General features: G+C 46.8%; 1 protein-coding gene and 1 long non-coding RNA gene across 4 annotated transcripts in view; one reads left to right on the top strand and one right to left on the bottom strand.

Moving 5' to 3' along the window:
- Positions 1 to 277: 277 nt before the first annotated feature.
- The window catches only part of LOC147262606 (thyrotropin-releasing hormone-degrading ectoenzyme-like), a 129,453-nt gene continuing 113,024 nt past the window's right edge, over positions 278 to 16,706 (bottom strand). Inside the window, exons 21-24 of one of the 3 annotated variants that reach the window (XR_015112427.1) lie at positions 14,719 to 14,899; positions 14,498 to 14,587; positions 10,803 to 10,953; positions 278 to 1,048 (exon numbers count right to left, since the gene is read on the bottom strand). Coding sequence is in view for 1 of the 3 variants with exons in the window: in XM_086201627.1 (XP_086057753.1) it covers positions 10,882 to 10,953 (72 nt within the window). In the remaining 2 variants the exon portion in view is untranslated. Of the gene's footprint in view, positions 1,049 to 10,727; positions 10,954 to 14,497; positions 14,588 to 14,718; positions 14,900 to 16,706 lie in introns of those variants that run through there. The other 2 variants (XR_015112426.1, XM_086201627.1) reach the window with 2 other exon arrangements.
- On the top strand, positions 8,587 to 12,275 carry LOC147262608 (uncharacterized). Its single transcript, XR_015112431.1, has 3 exons — positions 8,587 to 8,680; positions 10,778 to 10,944; positions 11,857 to 12,275. It is a non-coding gene; the product is annotated as an uncharacterized LOC147262608 (long non-coding RNA).

Genomic DNA, 16,706 nt, shown 5'->3' with positions numbered 1-16,706 from the left:
TCAGAGGGAGACTGAAACCTGTTTTGAAGCTTCAGGGCAGATTCCACTTTTATTATTCATTCATTAGATGTATCATACATAATGTACGTCAGCGGCCGAATCACTGAAAGACGTGTAACAATGAATCAAAGTGAGACTCCAACAGACACCCGCATGTTTTAATGTCTGCTTTTCTTAGGGAAAGTGTGTGTGTGTGTGTGTGTGTGTGTGTAAGCAGCAGGTAATCGGCTCAGCTCAGAGACCCCTCATAAGAGATTGCGAATATTTTTATGTGTCAATTCAAATCAGCACGAGAATTCAGCAGCTGCACACACACACACACACACACACACACACACACACACACACACACACACACACACACACACACACAGGTTCTTTCAAATGCATTCCCTCGTGGCTTATCCTTACTTTAACCATGACAAGTGAAGGCCTTGAGTGAAGCCTAACAATGACCTCATATGAGTGTGTGTTTTCATCTCTCTGAGTGTGTTCATCATGCAGGTACAGAGTCAACAGTAAGAAAAACTCCTCTCCATGTCTTCCGCACTATCAATCATTGTGACTTGGACGCACACACACATTTACACAGCCACACCCACCCTGGCGTCCTCCAGGTCCGTGCTCTAACCACACGTCCACGTCCAAGCGAGCACGCCAGGGTCTGAGTGAACTGAACAGCTGCAGCGTCCTCCTCTGGCTCCCAGGACCTGTGACTACGGGCCACAAGAACAGCAGGACTTGGCATGAATCACCACATGGAAACAGTCGTCCTGTGGCAGGTCACCATCGTCTCTGCTAATTAGGTTTGATGATTTACTGTTAATTCCTCTAAACGCACGATGGGCCGAGTGGCTGCTGCTCCTGCAGGGATGATCTGGATCTGTTGGTTCCACTTGAGCCCTTTTTTCTCTAATTCGGTGTTTTCAGGCGCTGGTGGTTGTAACGCTGCTGTGGGGATTCAGAGGAAGCAGGCTTGTGATATTCTCAATGTATTAAAGGATTAGAGTTTTCAGCCAGGCAGTTTAACTGATGCTCCCCAGCAGCCCTGCAGGGAATTCAACCAGTTTTAGTTAAACATGCAAAAACAGATGATTAATCTTTTAAATAATCTCCCCCCGAAAAATCAATACGAGTGTCAGAGACGGCAACAAGATGGCCTCTGTGTTTTGGAAGTAAACCTCAGGGGGAATTTAAAAACATGCTTGTTAAACTCTGGTAGAAGAAATCTTCAAATGGATGCCAACATCGCCTCAGCTCATGTTTCAGTCTGCCACCAACCGTTAGCCGGTGAGCACGTTTGAGCTCAAGAGCCACACATTTCCCCTCGGCAGCTGGTCGAGAACAAAAACCTAAGAGGTATTATTGATTGATTGATGATCGATCGGGTCGGATTATCATCAGGTGATGAATCTGGGATCACGAGTTAGGTTGGTAAGATTAGAGGTCAGGGGCCAAATTCAGGCTCTCAAACTGCTAACAAAATGGAACGGCCATGGCTCCATGTAAGGAGTCGCACTTGACAGCTCAGGGACCCCCATGACCAAACTTGCCAAAACCTCAGTAAGTCAGTTTAGCAAGATTATGTCCACATTCAGTCATAACTCCTGGATTATTGCCATTAAAAATAAGATTATTGTCCGATTTCAGCATCGAAATCATCAACCAAAACTTTCCAAGGTTTACGATTTAGGCTGAGGAAGCGAATTGAGCAGCGAAACCTGAAAACAATTCAGAAATGTAAGAAAGTAAAAGGTTCATTTCCTGGATTCAGACAAATGTAGGATTTGGTTTCCTACTTCTAATAAACAACATAACAAAACGTATTCATGAGTCAAACTCACTGAAGTGAACAGAGGAACTCGTCCTGCGCCTGATGGCGACGTGGAGACGGACGGCCTCGCAGCCGCAGGTCAGTTCCCGTGGCTTTGAGCCCAAATGAACAAACTTCTCAAATAAAATCCCACACTTGAAAGTTGGAAGTGTGGTTTTATGGGCTGGTTTTTCTTTCCTCCTGTTTCTCCAGCGGTGAAACGTCAGATCCTCGACGAGTTATTCAAGTTTTCATCCTCCTCCTCCTCCTCCTCCTCCTCCTCCGGTGGTCGACCTTGGCTCCTCTTCCCCCCCCCCTTCCATTATCTCTGTATCGGCGTAATTGCAGCGTATTCATCTTTTCTGCCAGAACTCAAGGACGACTCTCTCTCTCACTCACACACACACTCACACTCACACACACACCTCGTTACGGCCAGATAATTTGGGGAAACACTCCTTTAATTATGATTCATATCTGGGTCATTTATAACCATCACCATCTTTAGATGTGTGTGTGTGTGTGTGTGTGTGTGTGTGTGCAGTAATATTAACATCCTGTTATCTGGGCGAAACATCAACCTGATGCAAGTCCGGCTCCTTCTTACGTTCCATTTAAATTCTTCTCCTTTCTCCTCGGTACGTTTCGAAGGACGCTCAGGTTGTGACTCGCAGGTTGTCGGTCATTGATGTGATTTCCAAACTAACTCTGACATCACGTTGACGTGTGACGCTACGCTCTGTCACCCCCCCCCCCCCCCCACAACACTGCTCGCTAAACCACCCATCAAATTACTGTAGCAACCAAGCTCCCATCACCGCATCCATCATCAGGAGACACACAAAGCCACACAGATTTGAGGGAGGAGGGAAGAGAATCCAGAGCAGAAACAGAAGCGCACTGACAGACCTCTGATCTTGACCTTTGACCCCCAAGTTTCAGGTCATCCTCACATCCCAGTGGAAACTGGAAAAACGACAATGGGTGAAAAAATGTTCAAGAGGCATTCAAGACGCTAATTTGAGGGGACAGCCTTGGACCAAAAGCTTCCTGGGGCATCCTCACGTCCCAGTGGACATTTGTGGCAAATTCAGAGACGAGGTGTCTGAAGAAAAGACAAATGAAAGGAAATAAGGACAGGAGAGAGAGGAGGAGGAAGGAAGGAAGGAAGGATGAGGAAACTAGGAGATAAAAGACAGAACCCAAAGAGAAGGGAAGAAGACGAAGAAGAAATGAGTAAAGGAGATGACAAACAGAACTGGAGATGAGAGAAAACCAGGAGACGAAAGCCAACGGAAACACAAGAAGAAAGGAGGAGAGGACAGAAGGAAGGAAAGATGGAGAGAGGAAAGTCAGAGGAGAGGTGAAACTAGAGAGCGGAAGAAGGTAATGGGTTCAAAGAAGGAGCAGAAAATTATGAAAGGAGAGAAAATAGGGAGGAGGAAAAGGAAGAAGCAAAGAAAAAGGACGAAAGGAACGAAGATGAGACAGAAGAAGAGAAAACACAGAGATATAAAACTCAGAGGGAGGCAGAGAGCAGAATAACTCAGTGCTGCTGAAGTCAAGGTGAACTTGTAAATTGTGTCGTAATTCCCAAAACTATCACACACACACACACACACACACACACACACACACACACACACACACACACACACACACAGCAGCTGACAGTGAGGATGAAGGCAAATCCGCAGAGGGGGAAAATGACAAGAAAAAAAGGAAGGAAGAGAGCGGAGAGGAAGAAGATAAAACAGTTGTGTATTCAGCAGAGAGGCAGGAAGTGTTTGTGCGTCTGTAGAAACTGATTTCATGTCGTGTTGGAAGAAGGAGAGGAGGAGGCCGGGAAGAGAATGAGGGCATGGAGGATGGAAGGAAAGAACACAGGGAAAAGAAGAAGAGGGAAACGGTGGATGTAGAGATGACGGAACAGTGTAGCTAATGAGAGAATGAAAAAAGGAAGAAGAGAAGGAAGACGATCAAAGAAGGAGAACGAGGATAAGGAAGAGGGTATCAGAACAGGAAATGCACACAAGCAACAAAATAAAAGCATGCTGGCGCACCAGTTTGTTCTTGATTTACTCCATGAGTCCACACTGTGATGAAGCTAATGCTAACTGCCATATTGCCTTCCCCAGCCTGTCTCAGTTCTGATCCACAGTGCTGGTTTCTGCTAGCCTAACTAGCATCGCCGCTGGCTCAAAGCTGGAACCAGCATCAGTGGAAGGTCCGGTACGAGTTCTGGTGCTGACCCGTCAGGTTATTCTGTATCTCATGAAGCGCGCTGCTCATTGGCAGGTGCCTTTTGTACTGCGTTAGTATCAATCTCAAAACATAGTGGTGACAGACGTCAACCGCCTGTCACTCAGCTCACTAAACGTCACACTAAAACATACTTCGTACCCACAATGCAACTGTCTGACAAGGCAAGACGGGGTCGTAACAGTGAGGTCAAACAGAGAGGAACCGGAGAGAGACCGTCCCAGGTGGAGCAGGTTGATAGAACCTGCTCCAGTGGAAGACTACAATCTCTACAATACCCACAATCCTTCAGTGATACCCTAAAGTAGAGGTAACAGTGTGTACAAATACTTGTCGTGGTTTGTGTTCCCTTTTAAAAGAACATATACCTTCAGTCGTTTCTACTGTTTATCTTGGCCCAAACTACACTTCTGACCTCAAAAAGACAATCCATCCACCCACCCATCCCTCCATTCATCCATCATCCCTCCATGTTCCCCCTCTCCTCCTGTTGAGGGTGGTGGGGGTGGAGCCTATCCCAGCAGCCTTCCCCCTGGACAGGTCACCAGTCCATGGCAGGGCCAACACATAGAGACAGACAACCATTGGCTCTCCCAGCCACGCCTACGGTCAATTTAGAGTCTGGATTAACCTGGTCCCTCTTGATGTCTTTGGACTGTGGAGGAAGCTGGAGTACCAGAGAGAACCCAGCAGGAACAGGGAGAACATGGAGACTCACCCAGAAAGACCCCGTGCTGCAGCCGGGGCTCCACCCACAACCTTCTTGCTGGGGGCCACAGGGAGGACCACTGCTCCACCGGGCCGCCCCACAGAAAGACCAACATTGCAGTTTTGAGGAAACATTTTCAATATCTGTCTCGTACCTCCATTTTCCAAACTAAGAGGTAGGAGAACAGGAAGAATAGAGATGAGAGAAGAGAGAAAAGTTGAGGCTGTTACACCTCGTCAAAGGAACTGATTTGCAGAACCTTTGGGAACTTGTATCCTCTCGGTGATTCAGCTCGTGGCAGCACAACTGATTATAACTCAAAAATTCTCTGAGTTGACTCGTCATGTCATTCTAGTCACGACGAGCTGTTACTCATCACACCGGGCCGCTGAGCATGAGTCACAAACAGAACCAGGAAAGAACCGTTCAGGCTGTACAGAAGAACTCATCTGACAGAGCGGATCAAGAGTCGTCTGACAGATCAGATCAGCGAGTTCCTCTCAAACTCTCAGAGTTGCCAGCGAAGGTGACAGTGAAGATGTTGAGCTGTCACTTCCTGCCTTCTATTTCCTCTTCCATCTCTGAGTCTACACTTCTACTTCGTCCACTTCACTGTCCTCCCACTCCTCAGCGTCGGCTGGTGGCAAATGTTGTGTGCCAGATCTAATTAATTTCAGTAAAAGTAGAGGTGAAGGAATTGGCAGTGGCAAAACTGCACTTTTGCAGTTAAATATGTGATAATTATTTAATCACAATATGAAATTAAACCGTTAATAACCCAAAGCACAGGACCGTGTTGGTAAAGACAGTAATAGTTTGCAATAATGGTGTGATACATCAATCAGAAGTGTATTTTGCCATTCAATTACTCGCCTAAAAGGCGTATTGAGCTCACAAAGAAGTTTTTTACTGTCTGCATTACCCTTAAAGTCTCCAGAATGCAGGAAGAACCAGCCACCTATGTTTAGCTAGCTACGAATGGAGGCTGTCAGCTAACAGCAGCTAAACTGTCAAAAAGTGTCCTTTAAAACCGCTTCAGGTTGTCATCCAGTATAATCCAGGTCTCTAATCCAGACAGATGATCAGCAATCCACCAACACTTGGACTGGAGAGCAAAACTTGCTAGAAGGCTTAGCTTAGCTACACTAGCTAGCTAGAACGCTTAGCTTAGCTACACAAGCTAGCTGAGGGCGATGAACGGACAGCAAGACTGATGACCTCCAAGTCTTCACAACTGAATACACACATTCAGCATGAACTAATTAGACATGCATGCACTACGAGGAACTTTAAAACACAGTGACGCTGGGTTTTGGACCACATATTGACGCCATTTTTGCATGACAAAGTCATGATGTCACTGAGTGAAGTTGGAGATTTCAGCTGCAAAAAGAACAAACAATAGCATGAACATGATTTTTGTCTGATTTTAACTGAGGTTTATGCAAGCAGCCACTGCCTCGACACGGTGATACACACACACACACACACACACACACACACACACACACACACACACACACACCTTGAGCTATGATTCTCATTTACATCTTCCTCCTCAGACCAAACAGCCTTATTTGTATTTCACCTGCGAACACCAACCAATCACGTCTCTGTCTCCTTGCTGCAAACCAATCAGTTACGCTGGCTGAGCCTCACTCGGGTGGATAATGAGTTGTGAGCCAATCACATTCAGCCTCAGGACAGACGCTGACACATGATTGGTTGTTCAATATAGCCTCCATTCTAGATATTATCTGAGAATTTCAGGAGCCAGTCAGCTGATGTTTGCCTCAGTTTTGACGAAGATACTAACGCGTTGTTGTTACAGACTCCAACATGGCGTCCAAACTCTTACATGGCATCATTCTTCTACAAAATGCTGCCTTAGCGTCCTGTGAGTCATGTCCTCCTGCTCTTCCAACTCCACATCATGACTGGGGGGCGATGTCCGTACTCCCTCAGAGATCTTTTCGTAGGGTACCAATGTGTGTTTCTAGAAAATAAATCAGGCCCTGTGACGCTGCCAGCAGGGGGCAGTGTAGGCGAGTATGGTTCCCCAACAAAGACAGTAGACGGAAAAATTTATTCTGAGTTCTTGAGACCATCAACCTTCCCTGACGTGATATTTCAGGACACACCAAAATGCACTGATGTAAACCATTGAGGCGGCCCGGTGGAGCAGTGGTCGTCACTGTGGCCCCCCAGCAAGACGGCTGTGGGTGGAGCCCCGGCTGGAGCACAGTTTGATGTTCTCTGTCGGCCTCACTGATGAAACACAAACGTGTTCTTGGAAAGTCCCGGACCTCTCAGGACTGGAGGCCATTTGTGACTCCTCCTCCTGACTTCTACCATGTAACTCTTGGATGATTGACAGCGGCAGGAGGGACATGACAGACATTAGGGGGAGGAGCTACAATCGCGGGGCTGAGACACTGCTAAAGAGAGTGAGAACTGATTTGTGGGCTGAGAACAGTCCATGAATGAGACCCGTTGTTCTCTAAAGGTCATCAGTGTGACTGAACAGATGTGATGTGTTGTCTGATTGAGTTTTAAACAATTCAAAAACTTTTTCTTTGTTCTTCTTTGTTTTTTCCAGGTAATTTTACTCCCAAATTGAAAACAGCTGGATGGAACTTGAGGTTTGTCCGTCAGAGGTTGACTGGCTTCTTTTCTATTTCAGAGCAAACATACCGAAGTGATTCGAATTAGAACACATTAGGAACATCTGCGGCTCAAACTAACACACATGCTGATTGTCCCCGTCCAGCCTGGCACGTGCCTCTGTGTGTGTGTGTGTGTGTGTGTGTGTGTGTGTGTGTGTGTGTGTTGGCAGCAGATGTGTTTCTGTCTTCAGGCCACTAAAACCTCTTTCTTCCATCCCTCTTCATTCTTTCTGAATATCGTTTTTTTCGTCTCTCCCTCCGTGGATTGAATTTATTTCCTCAGGTTTTTACTCTACGCTTCATGACTCCACACACATACACACACACACACACACACACACACACACACACACACACACACATGCACACACTGGTCTGCCAGGCTGTGATTAGGCAGGAAGGATGGAGGGGATAAAAAAAAGAGGAAGACGTTGAGATGCTCTGAGCAAACAACACAGCTGATGACTGCTGCGTGTGTGCGTGTGTGTGTGTGTGTGTATGTGTATGTGCGTGTGTGTGTGTGCAACAGCTTCAATTTAATAATTCACTTGTTTGGCATGATGGACGGACAGGTTTGTCGTTCTCCTCGCTCCTGAAGAGGAAAATGAGTCGTCACTCACATTTGAGTCTTTTTCCTCATTAATTCCTGCCACTGTGAGTTTGTTTGTTTCTCAGAATAAATATGTTGTCCTTTTATTACATGGATCAATCATCATCTCCTCATGGTGCTTGACCGTGCTCCAACACGCCTGGATTAATCTCCTCCTGTGCTCCCAGACGCTGCACGCATCAACACATCTCTGTTAACACGTCTGAGAACAGCAACTATTCACGCTGTCACGCCGTGACCACAGCCGACACAAAGCCTGCTCGTGTTGGACTCTTCACAGAAGCCGAGAACGGGGTTGGGTTCTCCCTGCTGGACCGCCAACCACAACCAGACGCACCATGTTGATGTTTAGTGGCCCAGAAACAAGGTGAAAATTCGAAATTTGGATTCATTATTCAAGGAGAACGTTTGAAACCCAGCAGCCTGACGGACTTTAAGAACTCTGGATCATGTTGGAATGAAGTTCATTAGAATCCAGGAAGTCATGAACCTCTTGATTTTCCTCTGCAACTTTCAGACGAGCGGATGAGCGGCGACGAGGTGGAGAGGCGAGCTGAATGTTCCAGGTTTATCAGGACCCAACAGTTACGGTCGCCAGCCTGGCAGCGTGACATCATCAGGTGACGCTTCAAACAGCCAGAAAACTTTCATCTACTTTACCTTTGACTCTGTCTGTGTCACACACACACACACACACACGCACGCACGCACGCACGCACGCACGCACGCACGCACGCGCACGCACGCACACGCACACGCACACGCACACGCACACGCACACACACACACACACACTATTGCTGTACATCAGGGCTGTGACAGACTGGTGTTGCCCGTAGGAAAATATAAAGCATTTCAGCATCAGGTTGTCTGTGGGTGAGTAATGGGAGTTCAGGGGGACGGACAGACGGACGGCGAGGGGGAGAAACAATCCCAGCGCTGCACGCCGCCGTCTGACAAACTGTCTGGCTGCTCTTATCTGTGTCTCTCCGTCATCCTCTCATATCTCCATTTATTTTCATTTACCCGCTAGACGTGTCAGCCGTTTGTTGCTCTCTGAACAAAATTGGTTTTCTTCTAATGTGACGACAGAGTTCCCAGTCTGGCAGCTCCTCTGCTCCGCCAACGAGGCGACGCTCTCATGTTGTTAGTCTGGGTCACGCTAACACGACCAGACCGGCGGGGGCGGAGCCACGGAGGAACCGTTGATAGATTATTGTATTACAGACTGAGAAGTGAAGTGCATTCTTTATCATGGTCAGCAGGGGGCGACTCCTTTGGTGCAGCTAGAAGATTCAATAGAAGAAGAGTCCAATAACCACACAGCAGCCCAGCGGCGGGAGGAAGTACTGGGTTCAACCGTGAGATCAGACTGAATTAAAACATGGAGTCTGTGTTAGCCAGCAGTCACGATGCTCAGATAAACACTTAAAGAGAGTAGTACTACTACGACTACTACAACAGCTACTACAACAGCTACTCGTCTACTACAACCTCAGGGCCCTGGCTGACTTTGTTCACCTGGACCAGAACCACATCAACCCTGTTACATGCAACTGTAGCAGGACCTCACAGATATTTTTTCTCTGCGTGCCCAGGAAGTCTCGGTATATTTCAAAATAAAACAGGAACTAACCTCAAAAGAAGTCCACAAAAATCCACAAAGTGAGAGCCCCAAAATAGCACGAGTCTAAATGTGACATTTTTAAGGCTTGAACCGATTTATGCCGACATGTGCGCCACGTTCTCTTCTCCTCACTCCATCCGTCCCCCGTACTCGCAGCTTATATACTGTACATGCCAGAGTACTACAGAAGTGGGCCACAGTAGTACTGCGTTCCTACACTGACCTTCTTCAAACAAGGGCGATCAGAATACCTACATGTGCCTTTCTGATTTACAGTTTTGTTTTAATGACGGCTTCCTATCAGAGGATTTGTCTCCATCATTAGACTTTTGTATCATCTCCATCTGACTGGCGGCTTTGATCTGCCGTCTACTGTGCATGGGAGCTTTGATCTTCTCTCCTCACTGTATGTATAATATATAGCGACAGTAGCAGTGCAGCGCTGGCTCTGGATCGACTGCAGGAGGAGGAGGAGGAGGAGGCAGGGATGAAAATAGACAACAGAGAGGGAATAGAAAGTCCATCCCCATTAAAAATGCACAGGAAGACAAATGAAGCGCTAATACGAGACGAGAAAGAGGAGCAGACGAAGAGGGTCAAGCTGATGAAGAACAAGAAGAGGAATCACGCGCCGCAGCGACCTCCATTAGCCTCGCTCTCCTCTTCCTCTGATGGATGGAGGAAGAGCAGCGTAGAACCGTCACTTAAAGACGCTACAGGAGCGCTCGGCGTTAATCCAGAGAGAGATAGAACGATAACGTAGAAGACGACAAACCTTAAATTCTCTCTGGTCAAACAGCTCGGGGCAGACCGCCGATGACATCACACCCATTGACTTTGGAAAGTATTTGCTGCAGATGGAGCAGAAGTACCTGAAGTACAACAACGAGTATTTTTACACCAAAATTCCTCTTTTCTCTTCCAACTTCAATGTTTGAAGACTCATCCTGCTCTCAGGGCGTCAATCAATTCACATGCGATTCAAATTTTTATTTTATGCCCCTCCCTCATTTGTGACATTATGCACTGCAACGCCTGAAGATTTCTCCTGTAGACGCTTCACTTGTTTGTTTATTTTCAATACGTGCAGATGCTAAAGGCCACCTGACTGTCACCTGAAGCTGTCAAGGTTGCTTGGCAACAGGATGACGGAAGGATGATGAAGGGGGGCAATGCTCTGCCGGCTGGACCGTCTCATCTCATCCACCTCTGAGCTCCGTAGCCTTGGAACGATACAACCCCTGAATAGAGACGCAGGTGAAGTCCCTGCAGGTGACACACACACACACACACACACACACACACACACACACACACACACACACTGTTTATCATGTGAGCCATCTTGTTCTATTAAAGAGCTTCTTCTCTTCTTATCAGCTCCAAACTACAACAATCCACAAACACACACACACACACACACCATGATCTCCGAATGTGTGTGTGTGTGTGTGTGTGTTAACACTGCTATCAGTAACAAACAGATTAGAGCTCTTTCGCTTCTTCAACAGAAATCAATTTAAAAACACAGTTAGTGAGCACGATATTGATCTGTTTCAAAATAAAAGCCCTTTGACCTTATTTTAAAGTGGATTTTGATGTGTTCCACACAGCGAGTGTGACTGTGTGTGTTTGCTGTGATGGACACTGCACAGCAGATAACTGCATGCATGTTTTTATCACTTTGGCGGCGGCGGCGCAGAGGAAAATGTTGTGGATTTAAGACGAAAGGGTTGGCAGGTTTCATCCTGCCTAAGGTTTTGCTTTATTTTGATTTTTTCTTTTGGCAGCGCAGTTCGATTCAGAGTAAAGCTTATTTCACAAACGCTGTCAGTGCCGTGATAATGCAGAGTCTACTTGAGTCCCAGTCGAGTGGAGTTTAATCCCATTACTGTTTTTAACAAGTTTTTATGCAAAAGGCAGTGGTGTAGAGCAGCAGACACAAAGCTGAGCCCGTAGTAGTTACATCACCGCTAAATCTTGTCAAGTAGATTTGTCTCATTTCTAGTCAAACTAGACTTAAGATAAGACGCCGTCAATCAGCACCTCGCCCTCGCCGAGGCGCAGGAGCCTGTTCTTAAGCTGCTCCGACTCCAACACCCAGAAAGTTTCACTTGATTCATTGACAGATCTTTTACTTCTTCATGTGACTTTTAACCCCACCCCCAGATGTGCGCCAGTGTCCCTGGGGTGGAGCCTATCCCAGCTGACATCAGGGGGGAGGTGGCCTTCACCCTGGACGGGTCACCAGTCCATCACAGGGCCATCAGGAGCAGTTATGGGTTCAGTATCTCGCTCAAGGACACTTGGACATGGTCACCGGGGGAAGTCGGGATCGAACCAGCGACCCTTCAGCTGCTAGACGGCCACTCTACCTCTGAGCCGCGCCGCCCCCCGGTATCACTAATCACTCCTCACCTCTTTACTTCCATCAAATACATGTTGAAAAGTCTGTATTACAGTATTTGTACTCAAAAATCCTCCTCTCTTTACGTTGAAATGACTCATTTCACCAGTGGAATTTGAGCCATTTGACCTGATAACATTCAAAAGGTGTAAATCCTTGACTTCAGGTTGCATCATCCACAGCTGTCACTGACGAACCCAAAGTAGCCATCAGTGTCCATGACAACCCGTCATCAGCGTCTCGTCTTCGCTCCTGCTCTGACTTCTGGTTCACTGGGCCTTGAGTTTAGAGCTTCGCCTAATTCCTAACCGTTTGTCATTCGTTAGGACAGTTAGCATGTTAGCAGCGCTCCGGTAAATGCTAACAATAGCATACTAAAATGCTTGCAATAATAATGCTAGCATGTTAATGCCATGTTAGCAATGTCACTGGATTTGACCTGCAAATGTCCATCCTCCTGCTGTTGAGATGCTCACTGAAAAACATTGATAGTGTAGGACAACATCCCCAGTCGACAGTGTGGCTAACCATCACCAATAAAAGCTAAGTTAGCTTAGCACAACGGATGGTAGTGGGCGGGAAGTGTTTGTATCAGCTAGGTCAGGTCCAGGTTGTGGTTTGCCCAGTAGTAACCCTCCTCATCCTCTCTCCCACAGACAGCCATGGTGAGCAGCCTTCCCACCCGCTACCGTTCACTGTGCTAAGCTAACTAGCGTGGGTCTCGGCTCCCGAGGGAAGGGTCTCTATATCTTCTTGTCTGGCTCTGGGGGCGATGGACAATAATTGTTGGTTCCTTTCAGGTTCCAGCTGTATCAGCAGCATAATCTAGCACGGATGCAATAACCCAAGAGTGAATTTAGTGATGATGCGTATCTTAAAAATCAAGTCAGAACTTCCTCTGAGAAGCAGCTCATTACACAAACATGAAATCGATTTCAGTGAATCAAAGTTCTTCCTTTTGCTGGTTTGATTTGGTGTAAAGGCTTTGAAAAGCTCAAAACGTGCCGATAATAACAACCATGAGGAAACCATCAGACTTCGTCACGACCGCTGAGTTTCATTTTGCACAAATTCACCTGAATGCAACACGCCTCTCTCTCTCTCTTTCTCTCTCTCTAAAGCAAGTAGCTCCAGTCTCCAGTGGTAATAAAGGTTTCTGATACACAAGATGAAACCAACTATTCTCTGGCTGTCACACTGCAGTAGCCCTGTGTGTGTGTGTGTGTGTGTGTGTGTGTGTGTGTGTGAGAGACATATTACCATATCAATAGTTCTCTCCTCCCTCCACCCACTCGAGGAATCTGTCTGTCGCTGTAATTGTGGTTGATTATCAGTGGAGTACTTTTATACACACACACACATACACACTCTCATACTTGTCTTACTCTACACCTGGGGACCCGTCACCGACAGGCCAATGTATTCTCTCGTCCCTTGACGCCACCCATCAGCACTAAATACCCTCAAACAGCCGTACCAACATGTGAGGTCCACCTATTCTGTCCGCACCCAGCACGTCGGCGCTCACAAGTGTCGTCCAACAAGGTAACTCACGAGAGGCAGAGAGAACTACATCTCTTCTTCATGCATCATCATGGAGGGTTTTTACACAAGAGAGGCTCCTGATATGAGTGACTCGTTCACTTGGCTGGCAGTAAAACAAAAACACACTTCCAGAGTTATACTACATTTGTACTTTCTTATTGATTGTAGAGCAAGGCCATCGTCCCCAGAGCCAGACAAGAGGACACACACTCTTCTCCAGGGAGCCGAGACCCAGGCTAGTTAGCTTAGCACAATGACTGGTAGTGGGTGGGAAGTGTTAGCGTAGTCTCTGCCTGCATTAACATCAGGAGGGTTGTATTGTTAAATACCAGTTTAACATGAGGAGACATTGTAGTGGTAGAATCAGACACGTAGCTGGAACTACTTTCCTGACTGGCGCAGTGATTTGAGAACGACAGTTTGACAACAGACAAAAAGAGGCTTTGACTAAAAAAGTTTGTTTAAAGTTTGATAAAAATCTTCCTCTGACTTCATCGCCTCACCAGACTTAAAAAAACTGAATTTTCAGAGAGTCAAACTCAGTGGTTTTGGCGTCATTATACTGACTCAAAGGGAAGTCAGTTTGAAACACAAGTGTCTACTCTATCTGACACACACACACACACACACACACACACACACACACACACACACACACACACACAGCAGTGATGTCAGATTAATAGTGCTGTGGTGCGTTACGGGCCTCAGGCCGCAGATACAACCTCAATCATCCATCAAGCCTGACTACAGATATAATTACTACCCACACACACACACACACACACTGTCATTTTCCTGTGTTTTCCTCACTTGTCTGGAGGAAACAACCAATTTCCTCAGAACATTTCAATTTACCTCAAACCTCTCGTCTCGTCCTGTTCCGTCTCTCATCTGATTTGCACGATATTGATCAGTAATTCATCAATGTCCTCCATCCGGGCCTTCCTGCACATCATAAACCTCAAATTAAAGAAGAAACGCAACATTCAATCGGACTGAGATGTCGGTTTGTGACAGCGCTGAGGACTGGAGTCACATGACCGAACCTGACTCAATAATAAAATGAGATTAATGACCATATTTACTCTGACGCTCGTCTGGATGTTTCTCTGGAAATGTCAAACTGCTGGTGGCACCGTGGGAAAAGTCACAGGATCAGTGATGTCACAGGGTTTCTCAGACTTGTCCAATGGCGTGTGGTTCTGGAGCGGAAACCTGGCGGACTTCCCCGCAGCAGTGGCGAGCAGTTCCCCACCGCTTTGTTTTAACAAACAGAGAAATATCAAGCTGGCACACTTCTTCCATTGTTGCATTAAATTAACTGCTCCTGGATATGGCAGTTGCCATGGCAACTGAAAATTATGATGTTGTAGGGAAGGATATGTCGCTTGCTGCTTCGGCGCCCCAGAGACACGCCGACACAGCAGCCTGGCATTCCAGCTTTACACAACTTTATTGCCAAACCACAGATTGACATTTGTCTCTGATACAGTAAAAACACAACAGAAATGCACCCACCCACACACACACACACACTCCTCCTCTCTTTTTTCACACTTTCACCCCAAATTCCCCCGTATTTGCACTCATAAAAGCGGCACTGACGTGGCGTGTGAAGCTCCTGCCATCAGAGTGAGGCGTCTTCCTCCGTCCGCTCTCCCAGTCTCACCAGCCGTCTGAGCCGAGGCTGCTTGCTTGTTTGGAACTTTTTTACGTAAAAGATGTGTTTTTTTTCCTCCCCCAAAACAAGAATAAATATGAAGAACCGTGTGCTTCGAAGTGTCTCATGTTGTGTCCCCGAGTGTGTGTGTGTGTTAATGTGAGTGAATGTGTGTTGCTGCCGCCGCCAACTGTTTTCCAAATCTGACGTTTCATCTCTGTTCTCTGAAGGAGAAGCAAAGGCAATGTTTTTTTTGGTGTGTGTGCGTGTGTGTGTGTGTGTGTGTGTGCGTCAGACTGACCACATTAATGTTCAGATCTTCAGCTGGTGGGATGCGTGCTCGTCAGCGCGCTCTGAGTCAATATTTGGAGACCCCCCATCTAAATGTGCGTTGACTGTCAGTCACTTTCAAGCTGCTGCAACCACACCAAAATCTTTCACATCTCCATAGAAACCTGGATACAGAAGTACAAATACACGTTACTGAAGTACAGCTACTGATACTTTTGGAAACGGAGAGTAGAAGAAGGGATTCTTTATGATGACGTTTGCACGGGTGGTTTTTAGGACTAACGATCATAAAATGATGGTCAGGGTTGGAAAACGACGGGTTGCTTTCAGTTCATTCAAAACAGAGGAAAAACACCATCTGAGGAAATGAACTGCAGCTCTGACCTTTGACCCCACACATGGACGCAGCGAGGACCAGCCGGGAGATGAACCTCTGGACTTCATCAACCCATCGATTCACACATTTACCAAAATCTATTTGGATGAAAACTTTTCAAGACAAAAGTGTTGCGTGTCCTTGTTCTAGATGACGGGACTGCAGGGCGTTAGTTTTCCTCATCGGCGCGCAGGCCTCGTATCAGAGAATAAACCCGCCAGGACGCTGGACGCACGCCATCAGCTTCAAGCTAAACACACGTGCCCGGCTCTTCTTGAATTCTGGAGTCTCAAAAACTGAGGAAAATAGAAATCCTTGAGAAATACTTTCAGGAGTACTTGAAAGGCAAAATATACTTTTGGGTGAAGTATCGCTGTAAGTGTTTGGCGTCTCATCATGAGAGCGTTGGCCTCGCCGATCTCAGCAGGTCAGTGTTCAGGTTGACCACGGACAATAAAGTTGTGTTTGTCCTCACAAGGGCGGCAGAGTGGCGGTGGATTAGTTTGCTGTGTGACAGCCGTGAAACAGATAAAGTCACCGTGACTCCTCCTCTTCCCCTGCTTCCTCGCTCCCTCTCCTCCATCCTCTCCATCCTCCTCGTATCGCTCCTCCTAATCCGCTTCCTCTCTCTCTCGCTTCATTTCAATATGAATGAAAGTTGAGCTGATTTTCCTCGAGGCCAAACACTCTCTTACACACACATTAAATATTCATCTTTTCAGTCTCTGCAATGCAAT

Source organism: Aulostomus chinensis, chromosome 4 (genome assembly GCF_037954235.1).
Source record: "Aulostomus chinensis isolate RoL2024-O1b breed Wild chromosome 4, RoL_Achi_v1.0, whole genome shotgun sequence".
Lineage (NCBI taxonomy): Eukaryota > Metazoa > Chordata > Actinopteri > Syngnathiformes > Aulostomidae > Aulostomus > Aulostomus chinensis.
The sequence above is the reverse complement of the archived record's forward strand: the minus strand, read 5'-3'. Positions and strand labels throughout refer to the sequence as shown.